This window comes from Drosophila sulfurigaster, chromosome X, assembly GCF_023558435.1.
Source record: "Drosophila sulfurigaster albostrigata strain 15112-1811.04 chromosome X, ASM2355843v2, whole genome shotgun sequence".
Lineage (NCBI taxonomy): Eukaryota > Metazoa > Arthropoda > Insecta > Diptera > Drosophilidae > Drosophila > Drosophila sulfurigaster.
The window spans coordinates 4,972,292-4,987,075 of record NC_084885.1 but is presented as its reverse complement, the minus strand read 5'-3'; the positions used below and the strand labels follow the sequence as shown (position 1 = coordinate 4,987,075).

The window sequence follows — 14,784 nt, the reverse complement described above, 5'->3', positions numbered from 1 at the left end:
CAAATATTATTTGGTAGTCTTTCTTTTGAAGTGTGGTATTAATTGTAAAATATACCGAATCAATATACAGCAAAAGTACTAAAAATATACCGAAGGGTATAATTGTTATATTGATATAGTACTACATTCAAAATATACTAGAGTACAAATAACATATGGTATAAATATTGCAAACAAAAATACCAAATGCTATATTTGGTATATTGATATTCAAGATATATTATAGAGTATAAATAGAGTATAGATTCAAATTTATAAACTAATTTTCAGTATTTTGTTGTAAAACTTTTAATTATAATGTGGTCAAAATGTTAATTAAAAGAATTTACTAAAGCATCGGCAGAAATGTTTAAAAAAACAAATAGTTCAATGATTAAAAATAAAAAAGTCAAAATGCAATAAAAAAAAATATATTCCTTCATAAAGTGAAAGCTATTTATTAGGATTCAGTTTTAAAATAATTTGAATCAAAAATCTAGTTTTGATATATAAATTAAAAGAATTCACAAAACATGACCACAAATTACTTAATAACAGATTAAATATATATATTTTTAATTACAAGCAAGGCAGTAAAAATTAAATAAAAATATTGCTTTAAAATATTTAAAGCTATATCTATAGTTTGGTTACTAAACATTTTGAAATTTTATCAGCTACAAATATTTATCAATATTTAGTAAGCGAAAAGTTTCAATTTAAGTTTGCTGCTCTTGCATTTGACGCGCAGTTTATTTACATGTAGCTCATTTATTATGTGTGCCTCATTATCTGGCATTTAGTCAACGTCCAAACGTCTTTGGGGCATTCAGTTCAGTTTGCCATCAGCTGCGATGTGCTGCGCATTGTGTGGATGCGTTGTCAAGGATCTTAGTGTCATCGTATGGATAATGCATACCACGCTCCGGCTGCTGAGGCAGGCTTCACTCGCTCTCTGTCGCTCAAAGTTGTCTCTCTCTCTGTCGCTCCTTCTCCCCAACTTTGACTGAAAGCAGCGTTAAGGCCATGCCATGGCAAACACAAACGCAAAAGCGAAGAAACGCAAAAAAAATTAATGCGAAATGGCGCAACGCGAAAAGGACTTTGATGATGGCAGCCAATGAGCGAAGCTAAGCGACAACAAATTGTTGTTAATGACATTTTAAGCAGTCAAATGAGGCGACTATATGGCAGACAACGAAGACAGCTCAAGCAGGATGAGCATGAGCATGAGCTAGCTGCTCTCGCTGCTTGTCAACAACATATTGAAAACTAAGCACAAAATGTTGCAAATATTTGAAATTCAAACGAATTCGCAGAAAAGAACAAGACACACTCGAAAGAGAGAGAGGGAGAGAAGTTTGTGGGAGAGTGAGCAAACAGACAAGTGATTTTAATTGTGCTTTGTTGCTCCTCTCTACTTGTTTTTGCCAGTGGATAAACAGAAGTAAGCCGCCACACACGCACAGAAAGAAGGATACAATTAGTGTGTGTGTGTGTGTGTGTGTTTATGCGGGCCCTTGCCACATGCTGTTGCCACCGCAGATTGTTGTGCAGTTTTAAAATTTAATTTACACAGAATGCTGCCACCTGCCCCCCCCAGAAATTAATTTATGCAGCTCCACTGCAAACAAACGCATAGAAAATGGAAAATGGAAAATGGAAAAACTATTGTCAGCCGCAACACAAAAGCATTCAACTACGTACATTTATTCAATTGTTGACCTGCAAATGCCGTAAAATACGCTTTTGAATAAACCCTTATGCCACACACACACACAATGCGAGTCCTTGATTAGTTTCACATTCTTTGGCGCTCCAAAAAAGTACTAAATAGAAATTAATCGAACATGCCAAAAATGTTTTCTATTATGTTTGCGGTGTTTCACATAAATTGCAATTAGCGAGCAGAGTGCCAAAATATCGATTAGTTTGAAAGGGGTTTTCGATAATTAATTCTAATATTTGTAATTTATTAACAATTGTTTGATTGCATACCAAAATTTGTATACCACCTATCCATAAGGAAGAAGGGTATTAAAAAAGGCAGAAGGAAACATCTCTGACCCCATAAAGTATATATGTACATATATTCTTGATAAGCGTCAACAGCCGAGACGATATATATATTCGTCTGTCTGGCTGTCTGTCCGTTCGTCCGTGAGAATACCTAGATCTCTGAGACTATGAGAGGTAGAGCTATAATTTTTTTTCGACAGATCAAGTTTGTTTCAAATCTTTCCGCAAATCGATAAAAATCGATTAGCAGGATGTTAACTATGAATTTATGATTTCTGAAAAACTGATTGCGATTAGAAGAAAATTGTGTGTTATTTAAGAAAAGCTTTTCTATGGGAAAAACGGTCTTAGTTGCTTTGGATGACAATATGGTATGTTTTGTATTTTATAGTATATTTTCAATGGAGTATCATATCCATATACCAAATATAATCTGTGGCATATTTTTGTATTTTTCGCTGTATATTAATTTGGTATATTATAAGAATAACACCGAACTGCTTTGCCTTTATTCAACATGAGTAACGGGTATCTCACAGTCGAGCACACTCGACTGTTGCTTTCTTACTTGTTTATGATTCCTTACAATCTGGTATATTTTGATTGTAATACTATATTAATATACCAAATAAAATCGTTAATATGTTTTAGTATTTTTGCAGTATATTAATTTGGTATTATAAGAATAATAGCGCACTGCTTTCGTTCACAGCTGTCATGTAAAATTATTTTCTTATTTTGCTTTAACTCGTGCTGCAGAGTATTGGGCAATTAAGTTGTATATTTGGTTGTCTGTTCGAAGGTTTTTCTTTTGTTTTTCTGACACAGTTTCCTGCTGCTGCCAAAATATTGTGATTCTATTTTCGGCTGCCAATTTTTATTTGCCACAACGTGTGGCATGGAAATAAATTAAAACCAAATAAAATGAGAGAATGAAACTGAAACTGAAAGCGAAATGGAATAAAATAATAATAGAGACAAGAAGCAAGCTTCACTTTTGCTTTACATAGAGTAGAATCTCAGCCAGCGGCTTCAATTCTGATATGTATATGCTGAGATAAGTGAGAAAATTGAGTGAGAAGGTAGATGGAATATTTACGTACAGGGGTTTGTCTATTGGCACGTTTAGCATCGCAAACGAGCAACCGTTAAAGACAATGCGAAGGGAGCAGAGACAACAACGAGTCAACGAGTCAGTTGCCAATGACTCAAGGCAGCAGGTAGTCCACGAATTAGGGAGGCGTGGGGCGTGGCTAGTGATGCGTTGCCATCAAACTCGCTGAATAGCTAGCAAATCCATACAAATTGCTATAGAAATTGCCGTCAAATTATTGATGAGAGCCGCTTAGAGCGGATGTGTCTCTGTTATCAAGCAGCTGCGAAACTATATATATATCGTATATATATAGTATGTATATATGTAGATATAGAGGAGAGCGTGTTAATCAGATTGTTGCCTGGCAATTTGTGTAGCGACATTCAATTTGATGTTAATGTTGCGTTTTTTTTTTAAGTGTCGCCGCCACACACATCGTTTTGCACTTGTAATTGCATGATAAAGTGCTGCAAAATGACGGTCGTGATTTGATGAACACAACATGGCCACACACAAAACGCACACACACTTGCAACATGTTGCAGCACCACTTGCACTTGCAACAATTGCAAAAAATACGAAGGAAAGGACACAAAGCAGGGCAAAGCAAGCTCGTTAAAACCCGTGTGAAGCTGCTCCCATTTCTGCCTTAAGCTAAGCCCCACACACACACACACACTCTTACCCCTGCCCACGCCCCCGCCCACACTCATCGAGCTTTTATTGTTTCCCATTTAAGCATCTCTTGAATGTTACGAGCGTTCCCATAAAAAAAAATGAGCAAAAAACGTGCAAAAACAACAACGACGACGACGACGACGACGACGACGACGACGACGACGACGTCGACGGTGATAAAGCAGAAAGAGCCAAGCGGATCCTTTTTCCGTAAATGCATTGGTATAGGTGTGTTGGCATTTTCCACACTACATGTGTGCATGTGAGTGTGAGTGTGTGTGTGTGTGTGTAGAGAGCGCACAACACGAGTCGCCGTTTAACTGGCACTGCATGTTGGCTTTTTTTTTTTTTAATGGTCCATATAAGTATGCCTGCATATGGAGGAGGAGGAGGAGGAGAGAACGAGTCGCTGTGTGTGGCATCTGAAACCCCATAAATGCATATATATATACTGCACACTCACACTCACACAAACACACACACAGATAGAGAGTCGCGTTTGTCGGCCATATCGCTGGCAGGCTTATTAACCCATTTGCCAGGCAGCTAATTTGAAAGCAGACCTTAAAACCGCAGCTAAACTGCGACCACAACTTTTAAAAGCGCCCCACTCACACACACACACACACACACAGCGAGTGTACTCTATATATAGCATATTTATTCTCATGCTGCATGCTTATTTTGAATGCGGCAACAATGTTGCTCTGTAGCAAACCAATTTGCGCTCTTTGATGAGGAAATACATTCATTTGCAGCAGTTGCATTAATAAGCTGTCAAGTGGCAAAACTTTGATAACTTTGAACATATTTTATTTAGGCGCTGAATATTGTGAAAATAAAAATCATTAATAATATTAGAGAAGTCTCTTTTACGCCATGCAATAGTATTTAAATGAATTTGTAATATTATTTTCATTGTGCGATAACCTGGTATATTTAGTAGCTGTGGTATTTTTTCAATGTAGAACTATATCAATATACCAAATATAGCCCTGGGTATATTTGAATATTTTTTGGTATACCAATTTGGTATATTTTAAGTACTGTTTTGAATAAAATTAAAACTGTGCAGTTTTATTCTTTAAATATACCACCGAAATACTAAAGTATACAAAAAATCTGTGTTTGGTATATTTATATATAGAACTATATTCAAAATATACAGTAGTATAATAATCAAGAAATTGTACTAAATTAAAATGAAATATAGATAAAAATTAAAGAATAATTACGCTCAAAAAAGTATAGATTAATGATTAATAGCATAAATATATTTCAAGTCGATGGCCTTTTTTTAGTTATTATATTATTTTGTATAATAATTAGCATGTAAATAAATAAATAATAACAAATATACTTCAATTTGAAATAAAATTCCACATCAGCAGCAAGAAAAATGAAAATCTTGCGATCTGTTAAAACTACAAATTGCCCATTATCACTAGGCAGCTGCTGGCAAAGGGGGCAACAGATAAGGCGAGAGGCAAGCAAGCAAACAAACAAACAAACAAGCCCTCGAGAACCGGATCGCCAGACTGAACCTGGGCGAACAGCTGTTGTGTGGTGGTCTGTTCCGAAGCAAAGAGCAAAAGCAAAAGCTAGCGACACGTCATGCTGAGATTAGAGCTGCTTAGAGTTGAGCGCGTTACACGAAAATGCACGATGTAAAGCTAACATTTGTAAGCAAATAAATTGAATATGCAGAATAAGTTAATAAGTTGAACACTTTCTAAGCAAATAAGATAAATACAAGTGTAAAAGGATAAAGAAAAGAAAGAATATGAATACAAGCTAATCTATGTAGAAGTAGCATTTAGTTAAGAAACAGAATCAATTACACGCGCTCATCTCTCAGCCAAAGAGCACGCTATAAAGAGAGTAAAACAATTGATAAGCGATTGCTATAAAAATAAGCTGAATGTTTCTCACTTTCTGACAGTGGATCATGGAACGTTGGCAGAATCGTGTCGCTGTGATAACCGGCGCCAGCTCAGGCATTGGAGCTGCTTGCACGCGACTTTTGGTTGCTGCCGGTCTGCAGGTGGTTGGCCTCGCACGTCGCACCGAGCGACTGGAGCAACTACGTCAATCGCTGCCCGTGGAGCAGCAGTCACGTTTCCATCAGCGGACCTGCGATGTCTCTGCTGAGGGGCAGGTGAACAGCGCCTTCGAGTGGATCGAACAGCAGCTGGGCGGCATCGATGTGCTCATCAACAATGCGGGCATTGTGCGCGATGGCCAATTGCTCGATATGCCGGTGCCAGAGATCAGCCAGATACTGCAGACAAATCTGATGGGCAGCATTTACTGCACCAAGTTGGCAGCGAGCAGCATGAGACGCCGTCAGATGGCCGGACATTTGTTTTTCATCAACAGCACGGCCGGTTTGGCGGGCTACAATCCAGGACCTGTGGATCCCAGTCTCAATGCGTATACGCCTAGTAAATTCGCATTGAGCGCTGTGCATGAGATCTGCCGACAGGAATTGATCACAGCCAAATCAAAAATCAAAACAACGGTAAGTAAGAGCGGAATAAAAAAAGATTTGGCTAAAAAATCTTTTTGTTTAGAAATTCGTTTAAATTCGGAGTAGCTTCTAATTTATTTTCGGAGAGAATGAATGTAAAATATGAAATCTTTTTGTTTTGGCAATTTGTATAAATTCCGTGAAGCTTCTAATTTATTTTTGTGGAGAATGAATGTAAAGTAATCGCTTTTATATTACACTCTTAATGGTTAGTTTAAAGTGTTGTAATGATAAGTAGTTTTAGCAAAATAGGGCCAATAAATTAGGATAAACAGAAGCGATATTAAAAGTATGTTCGCTAAAAAAAAAGCCAATCGCAACTGTCCAATGAAACATTTATTACATTAAGATAAATCTAAATTATATACCACAAAATTTATTCATTATTATTATCACTTTCTAAAACTCTTCACTAAAGAAATAAGTAAACACTTTTATTATTTATTCTATTTATATGAACCACAAAAAAAGCTAAAAATAAACTTGAAGTGCCGCAAGTTTACATATAAGTTAAGCCTCTATAATTAAGCTATTAATAATTATTACCAATTTCCTTATTTTTTCTTCAATTTCCTAACAGAGCATTAACCCCGGCTGGGTGGCCACCGAGATTGTCTCGGATGAGATTAAGGCGCAGCTGGGCGATGTGATCCTACAAGCCGATGATGTGGCCCAAGCGGTGCTCTATGCACTCTCCTCCTCCCCCAATGCCCAGGTGCAGGAGATAACGTTGCGGGCGGTGGGTGAATGGTACTGATAACATTCTACAGTCTGTCTCTCTGTCCGTTTGTCTGTCTGTCTGTTTGGCTGTGTGAAGTGAGCACGTGTTCTGGGGCTTGTTGTTTTTTCCCTTTCCCTTTCGCAGCGCGTTTGTTATTGTTGAAATGAAGTAATCAACACCAAATAACAATCAAATGAAGGCAAAACGACTCTCGCACACTCACTCTTGCCTTCTCATTCACTTACACCCGCCATCTCTCTCTCACTCACACTCACACATATTGTGTGGCTTTTACTTTTCCTTCTTTCTTTTTTTTGTGGGCCTCATTTCGTTTTTATTGTAATTGTTATGATTATTGTTGTTGTTATTGTTGGTTTGGCTGTTACAGTTTAACAACAACTCCCCAAAATAAATAATTCAGTTTTATAAATTAATAACCGACTGTGAAAAACAGTTATTTGAGGGCGGCACACACACACACATACACATACACTAACACTAACACATAAACACAAACGCAGAAAGCTGGCAACTGGGAACACGATATTTACGCTGGGTCAACAACTTGTCGTCGGGTCATTTTTAATGCAGGTCAAATCGATTTTTCAATTCACCTTGAGCTGAGAGCTAAAAGACACAATTGTCGTGTTAATATGCGAGCATGTTGTAATAATAATGGCACAGCACAATAACCGTAACGTAACGTAACGTAACGTAACGATTGAAATGCTTCCATTAACGGATAAGCTCTGTATCGATATTGAAAATCATTGCGGTTGCATTTTTAAACGTATGTATATATGAAATGGAAAACATTTACTCAAATAATTCCCGATGGCATCTGAATGATAATTAATGTCAATTAAGCTGATGTAAATTTAAAGAATTGAATTCACTGTTTATCAGATGCGACTATAATTAAATAAATTTGTTTATTTCACTACACTGGGATCGTAAATTGTGCTAAAAATACATTTTATTGGTCAAATGCTAAAATGCAAGTCACAATTTAAGGTCTTTGCCATTAGACTGAGAATACACGATGTACTATATACAATGTGCTATGTAAACTGTGGCACTTTCGGGAGCGATTTTGAGGTTTTGTGTTTCAAGTCAAGGCGAAAATGCGCAAAAACAAAAGCGTAAGCGAAAGCGAAAGTGAAAGTGAAAGCGAAATAAAAGTATCTCTCTCAGACCCGGGTCTCAACACGATTTGCTACTTAGGCCGCCATTGGGCCATGTAATTGCACTCGCTTTACGAGCGAGAGAGCGATGCTTAATTAACAAATTTTCAACATTAGCTGCACAAAGTTGAGAGCTTAATCCTAAATCTGAGCTCTCCGCTTTCCATCCATCTAACCAACCCACACATACATCTAATTTTTCTGTTCCATTTTTTTCTTTTATATTTTTTTTTTTTGGCTTTTTTTGCGTGTAAAACGCCGTCAGCGACAAGCCAAAGAGAGAGAGAGAGAAAGAGAGAGGAGAAAACACACACACACACAAAGAGGAAGAAAAATTCGCCTGTTATTTATTTATTTTTTGTTCACCCGCTTTTTATTTTGTGTCGGTTTCGGCGGAAACCGAAACTTTTTGCAAGCGAATCCTTTTAATAGCAGCCACTGAACATACTATAGTTCTTCTTCTATTTCACTTTCACCACCTCCCCCCCCCCACGTTTCCACTCTTCTTGCCACTCAGTTTGCAGCCATCATATGGGGCAACCCTTTGAAAAGTTTTGTGATATGCGAGAGTCTGTCTGCAACTTGGCTGCTGTTGCTGCTGCTACGTTGTTTTAAGGCACAAGAGCCCAGCACCTCTCTCTCTCTCTCTCTCCCTCCCTCGTTCTCTCTCGCTCGCTCTTTATGTCAGTCTACCCGTCTATCTGTCTATCCGGCTGCATGTCTGTCTGTCAGGGCTGCCAGCCAGTTAGACAAGTTTTGTCAGCCCCAGCTCTGCACTTCACTCGTTTCCGGCATTTTGTTTTAATTAAATTTATAACAAATGTCATATACTGACACACATACATATCAACACACACACACACGCATATCGGATAAACTTTTTACTGGATGAGACGAGGACAAAAAAAAAAAGAGAAAAAAGTAAATAAAAACCAAAACACAATTTGCATTCAACACTTTAACGGAATTGCAATATCTTTAAACATTTGTTAAGCCATTCGACGAAGTTCGAAGAAGCCACCGAGAGCACAAAAGAAAAGTTTTCGTCTCCAGGGCGCGCGAGCTTCGTCGAATTCCAAGAAACACCCAGAGTCAATTTTGTATGCAAAGCACATACTTTTCGGGCGTATTAACTAATAATGAACCATTTTCTAATCCCCAACTTAGAGCCAAAAGAACGTAGATTGCATGAAATGGAAAATTATCGAAAGTTGCTCCAAAAATTAACCATAAAATATGAAGCTTAAATTATTCCTTTTCTTTACACAACACATTATTATACTGCCAAGACATTGTCGGTTTAAATTCCGATTGTCTTTATTTTAGTTTATAATTAGAAACAGAAAATATATATAAATTCAATTCTACATTTGAGTGCTTCATACACGTCAGTTCACTTTCTACGCGACTGCTTTTCATCGATATCCCATCTGCTATCGATCTATCGTGTTATCAGTATTTCGATATGACATCAATATTTTGACAACTTAACTGTTTCCTTTTTCAGATCCATTATAAATGATATTAATTAAAACTTTAGCAAACAAAGTACTTAAAAAAACGCACTTTCATTTCAGTTTTGAAAACTTTTCGCTGGCATTTAAAAGCTGAATTTCCGAGTATTTTACCTTTATTCATTTATCAGTACAATTGGATTTGAGCCAAGGCAATAAGAAGAAAGATTTTTAGTCATGGCAGAGTTGCTTTGCAAGGCGTTTCTGTAATACCTCTTTTTGCTGGCCAAAATGGAATTTTTGCGATGACCTAAAAAAGAGAAAAAAAAATCGCTTAGGCGCTGTGTGCTTGCCCACGTGTGCATGTGGTCAAATGTTGTTAGCCTGTTATGGCCCCAGGGCCACACTCACTGCATGTGTGTGTGTGTGTGTAAGGATGTGTGTGTGTGTGTGTCTCAACAATTTGGCAGGCAGAACAAGCCCAGTCAGTGTTGTGTATGCGCCTGGTCAGCAGCACAGCGCTGAGTGCAATGAAGCATTTCAGTATCGTTCCCTGACCAGACGAAGTAGTTGCTCTTGTGGCTTCTAGTTGGCAGTTGCTGTTATCGACATACAAGTACCGTATAACAACATTGCTCACCAGCCAAATAGCTGCAAGTTATGCTACAGACAGAGACAGAGACAGAAACAGAGGAAACCCAGCAACCAGCAACCAGCAACCAACAAGCTTGGCCACTTGCCACACACACGCAGTTGCTGCATTGCATTAAAGCTAAAAAATAAATATGAGAAAATTTGATTTGCTTGCCATTTGAGTATGCACTCAAAACGATCAAGCATAAGTGCGGGCTAGGCGAATGCTCTGTAATTAAATATTATGTACAAAAGAACAACAACAACACTTTTACTACTAATATGTCAATTATGGTCAAAAGTTTTAGACAGCCTCTTTTCCACATAACATAAAGTAAAAGTCGAGTTTGTGCAAACAAAACCGATACTTTATTCATTCTATTATTTATTTAATTGTTTTATTAAAACGTTTTACAGCCAATTAAAGTGAAAACCACTCAAAAATTTCAATAATAAAAAGAAAGAGTAAATAACTCTTTTTTAAACACACAAAACTGAAGCTTTATTCTTCGTATTATTTATTCAACTGCTTTATTAGAACTTTTTACAGACAATTAAAGTGAAAAGCATTCAAAGCTGGCAATAAACTGCACCTGCAGTGAATTACTTGAATGTTCAAAGTACCGAAAACAAGTAAAACTGCCATCTGGCTTTTCACAAAATTCCAAATTTCCACGAATTGTAAATGCACATTGCACACTGAATGACAGCAACACACGCTTTGCTTAGGGTAAAGGGACAGACAGAGAGACTGCACAAATGAGCTGCACTTTGTTGATTAGATATGGGATCATTTTTTTGGGGCACACATTTCTCAATTTTTGGCAAAGTTTAATAGACCAAAAAATTGTTTGTGGTTTTTTTTTTTATTTTCATACCTGCTATCTATAAAGTAGAAGGGTATTATAAGTATTACAACTGCAGAAAATGTATGCAACAGGCAGAAGGAGACTATCTTCAATAGCTGAAATGATATAGACATGTCTGTCTAGTTGTCTGTCTGTCCGTCCGTATATAAACCTAAGTAGATCTCAGAGACTATAAGAGATAGACATAACATTTTTGGTACGTATAATAACAACTATAGTCTTTATAATTCTCGAAAATTTGAATGAGATCACATAAAAATTGTATGTGTTATTTAAGAAATACTTTGCTTTAGCTGATAATCTGGTATATTTTGCACTCTATTTAGATATATTTAGATTAGATATATATTCTCTGGTATATTTTTCTTTTATTTGCGGTATATTTTAAAATGAATACTGTTTTGATTTTACATAAAATGTGTAGCGGGTATTTCACAGTCGAGCACACTAAAGTGTAGCTTTTTTACTAGTTCTATTTCTATTTCCGTGCAACTGTCTCCATTTGTGCCAAGAAAATTACTTGGGCTTTTGGCTTTTTCTCGATAACCAATCAAAAATTCCTTGTTATCGGTTTGCTGTGGCCAAAAGGGCAATTGCAAATACCCGCCTGGACTTGTATGTTGTCGACCAGAACAGACCAGCCCAGACACATAGACAGATAGACAGACAGACAAATCCCACAACAGCTCCCGTTCATGGCCGCAAAACCCACGTAAAGTTTTCCAAAATACATTTCGAAGAATTCCAAAAACGGGTAAAAGCAAACACTTTTCTTACCCACATACGTTTAGCTAGTTTAAAAATAGAATCTAATGCAGAGTTGCACACAGATAAATTGACTTTATGCCCTCTGACCTTTTGCCCACCTCACTCCCAATTCATTATGATGATGGACAACAGTTATAAATAACAATCGCAGCAGGTTCATAATGCGCTAATATCAATTAACGTCAGTGTGTCAGGTGGACAAAAACTGAAATGTTGCCATTTTTAGCACATAACTGCAGCGCAACGGCCTGCATTGGTTGATTGGGAAAATTCAATAAAACTTATTGGAGGAGTGAAGGAGGAGGAAGGTAAACTGCCACGGCCATGTCAGCGTTATTGTCATTGTGATTGTGATTGTCAATGCCATCCGCAACGAAGTCGAGTGCATTAAATCATAATGAAGCACTCTGCACAATCAAATTGTATAAATACATACATATGCGGATGTCGATGTGGATGCGAATGTGGATGTGGATGTGGATGCATATTCATATATTGTCTCTATACTTTTTGCCTTCGGGGAGTTCAGTTATATGGAAAACTCTTGTAAAAACATTGACAATTGGCCAAATTGGCTGAAAAGTTTCCCTCACATTTGCATAATGAAGCAAACTCTCTCTCTCTCTCTCTCTCTCTGTGTGTGTGTGTGTGTGTGTGTGTGTGTGTTTGACCTGATTGTTGGCCAATAGATAATATTTAAATACTCTGAGGGCATTTCATAATTGAGAGTGAGCAGTAGAGAGATCCAAAAATAGCACACTTAACTGCCAAGCCAAGCCAAGTCAAGCCAACACAAGAAGAAGATGGCAAAGTTTTGTGCCCCAAAAAGTTAAATGGAAATTAAAAATACTCAACATTTTCCCCAATGCTGTGTGGCTCCAGCTGCCATCTATTGTCTAGTTCTCTGGTGTTTTAATAATTGATTTTTTTTTCCATTTTGTGTGCTTCTCGAGAGAGCTAAGCAAATTTTGTAATTTACCGGAAAATTGTCATTGTAATGGAAATTAAAAATGAACTTGATTTGAAAGTTTTGTAACTAATTAATTGATGCTCGTTTATTATGCATATTAATTGTGCATTTGTTTGGCAATAATGGAGCATATCAAATATTTATTGCACAATAAATAAGATTTATATGTGAATATTTAATTGGCTAATGGCAAGAGATTGAAGCAGTTCGTTCTTTAGAAGCACGCAATTCGTGCAATGATTATCGCAATCAATGCAATTTATAAATATTGAATTACATTTGCAATAAATGGCTATTGACTCCACTAATGAGCACATGTCTACCAAAAAGAGAGCAAATATTCGTATGCGCATGTTGTGAATTAATTTTCAGTTTGCAACTGTTTTAATTTACCTCGCATATATTAGAATTAAACATTATGTAAACAGCATATTGAACTAGTTTGTCGTTGCTCCTTTTTGGCTGAAATGTAAACAAAATATCCAAGCTCCAAGCTCCAAGCTCCAAGCTTGGCGGCAACTACGCAAATTCACGCCCACAGAAACCGTGCACAGCCCACAAAGAACATCAAAGTTTTGTGCACCGCCGCACAGCTCCTTAATAAGTTGAAAGTACTTGTCCGTATAATAGTGAGAAACTTTTTGTGTGCCGGAGAAAGGAAAAGTTTTCCTTGTTTCTGGCATGGTTTCTTTCCTTTTTTTGTTTTGTGTTAGTCAAGTGTGTGGTAAAGACCTTTTTTGCTGTATTCATTTCATTCCTTATGAGGGCGCAAAATTCTTCTTTTTTTCATAAATAGGCGAACATATGTTGTTGCAGTATGTTAATAGCTTATAAAAAAGGGAAAGAGCTGAGAATAGTCCATTAGTAAAAGCTATCAATATGGCGGAAGTGGAACAATGGAAGGTGAAACAATGGAAATGAAATGCAATAATGGAGCCAAAGGCTTAGAAATGTACCAAAGAAAATATCGGCAAAGTGAGAACAATGGAATCGAAACGCTATAAATTAAACAATAAAACATAATTGAAAAAAAGAAAAGATTGATAAAATGTATTAAAAAAATAATGATTATATAATTGTGGATGTATTATACTTGATATATTGTTATGTCTAATAAGGTAAATTTATAAAAAAATATATGGCAGTTGAAATATATTTTCCTCGCTTTATATCGTGGTCAAATAAAACAACGGATACGGAACATTGAAAAATATCGAAACGATATTGGAAACAAGGAAGAAATCTACATTTAAGTGTTCTCTTAATAAAACTGTATTCTACAAATATACTAAATATATGCCACTAAAATAAACCGAAGGTTATATTTGCTATACAACATTCAAAACATACCATAGAGTATCAGATTGTTAGTATTTCTTGAATAAATTCTACAATTCTTGATCGCTACCAAATGTTGCGGAATCATAAATACTAAAGTTATTATAGTTTGTATCAAAAATCGCTTGAGCTTGAAAATTACGCTTGCTATTTGATTTGATGTGGTAGTAAAGTAATGTCAGAAAAATCAGTTGTGAAACTCTAACGAAAGTTTAGAAGGGAAATGGAACAACGTAGTTGAAACATATTTTCCTCCTTTTGTAATGTGGCCGAATTGCATTTATCCGCAGCACACTCAAAGTAAAACCCCCGTATGAGTGCTGCTATCAGAGTGTGTGCATCTGTAATGTGTATTACCATATCAGCATATGTACTTACATACATACTTGTATATGTTACTCCTCTTCTTGCTAATGTCCTGGGGTTTCGCAAGGCTAAGCAGCTTACTGAACACACGCACACACACACACACACACACACACCTACAAGAAGCAACTTTCACACTCACAGCAAATACACACACTCAGAATCAAGTCAAGACAGCG

The 14,784-nt window shown here is 36.7% G+C and overlaps 2 protein-coding genes across 3 annotated transcripts in view; one reads left to right on the top strand and one right to left on the bottom strand.

Annotated features, from left to right (window-relative positions):
- The window catches only part of LOC133847424 (eye-specific diacylglycerol kinase-like), a 138,013-nt gene that overhangs the window by 71,950 nt on the left and 51,279 nt on the right, over positions 1–14,784 (bottom strand). The window lies entirely within an intron of this gene.
- On the top strand, positions 5,703–7,460 carry LOC133847431 (farnesol dehydrogenase). The gene is made up of 2 exons (XM_062282469.1): positions 5,703–6,293; positions 6,883–7,460. Exons 1-2 carry the CDS (start codon positions 5,721–5,723, stop codon positions 7,057–7,059), a joined length of 750 nt encoding a protein of 249 aa, XP_062138453.1. The 5' UTR covers positions 5,703–5,720; the 3' UTR covers positions 7,060–7,460.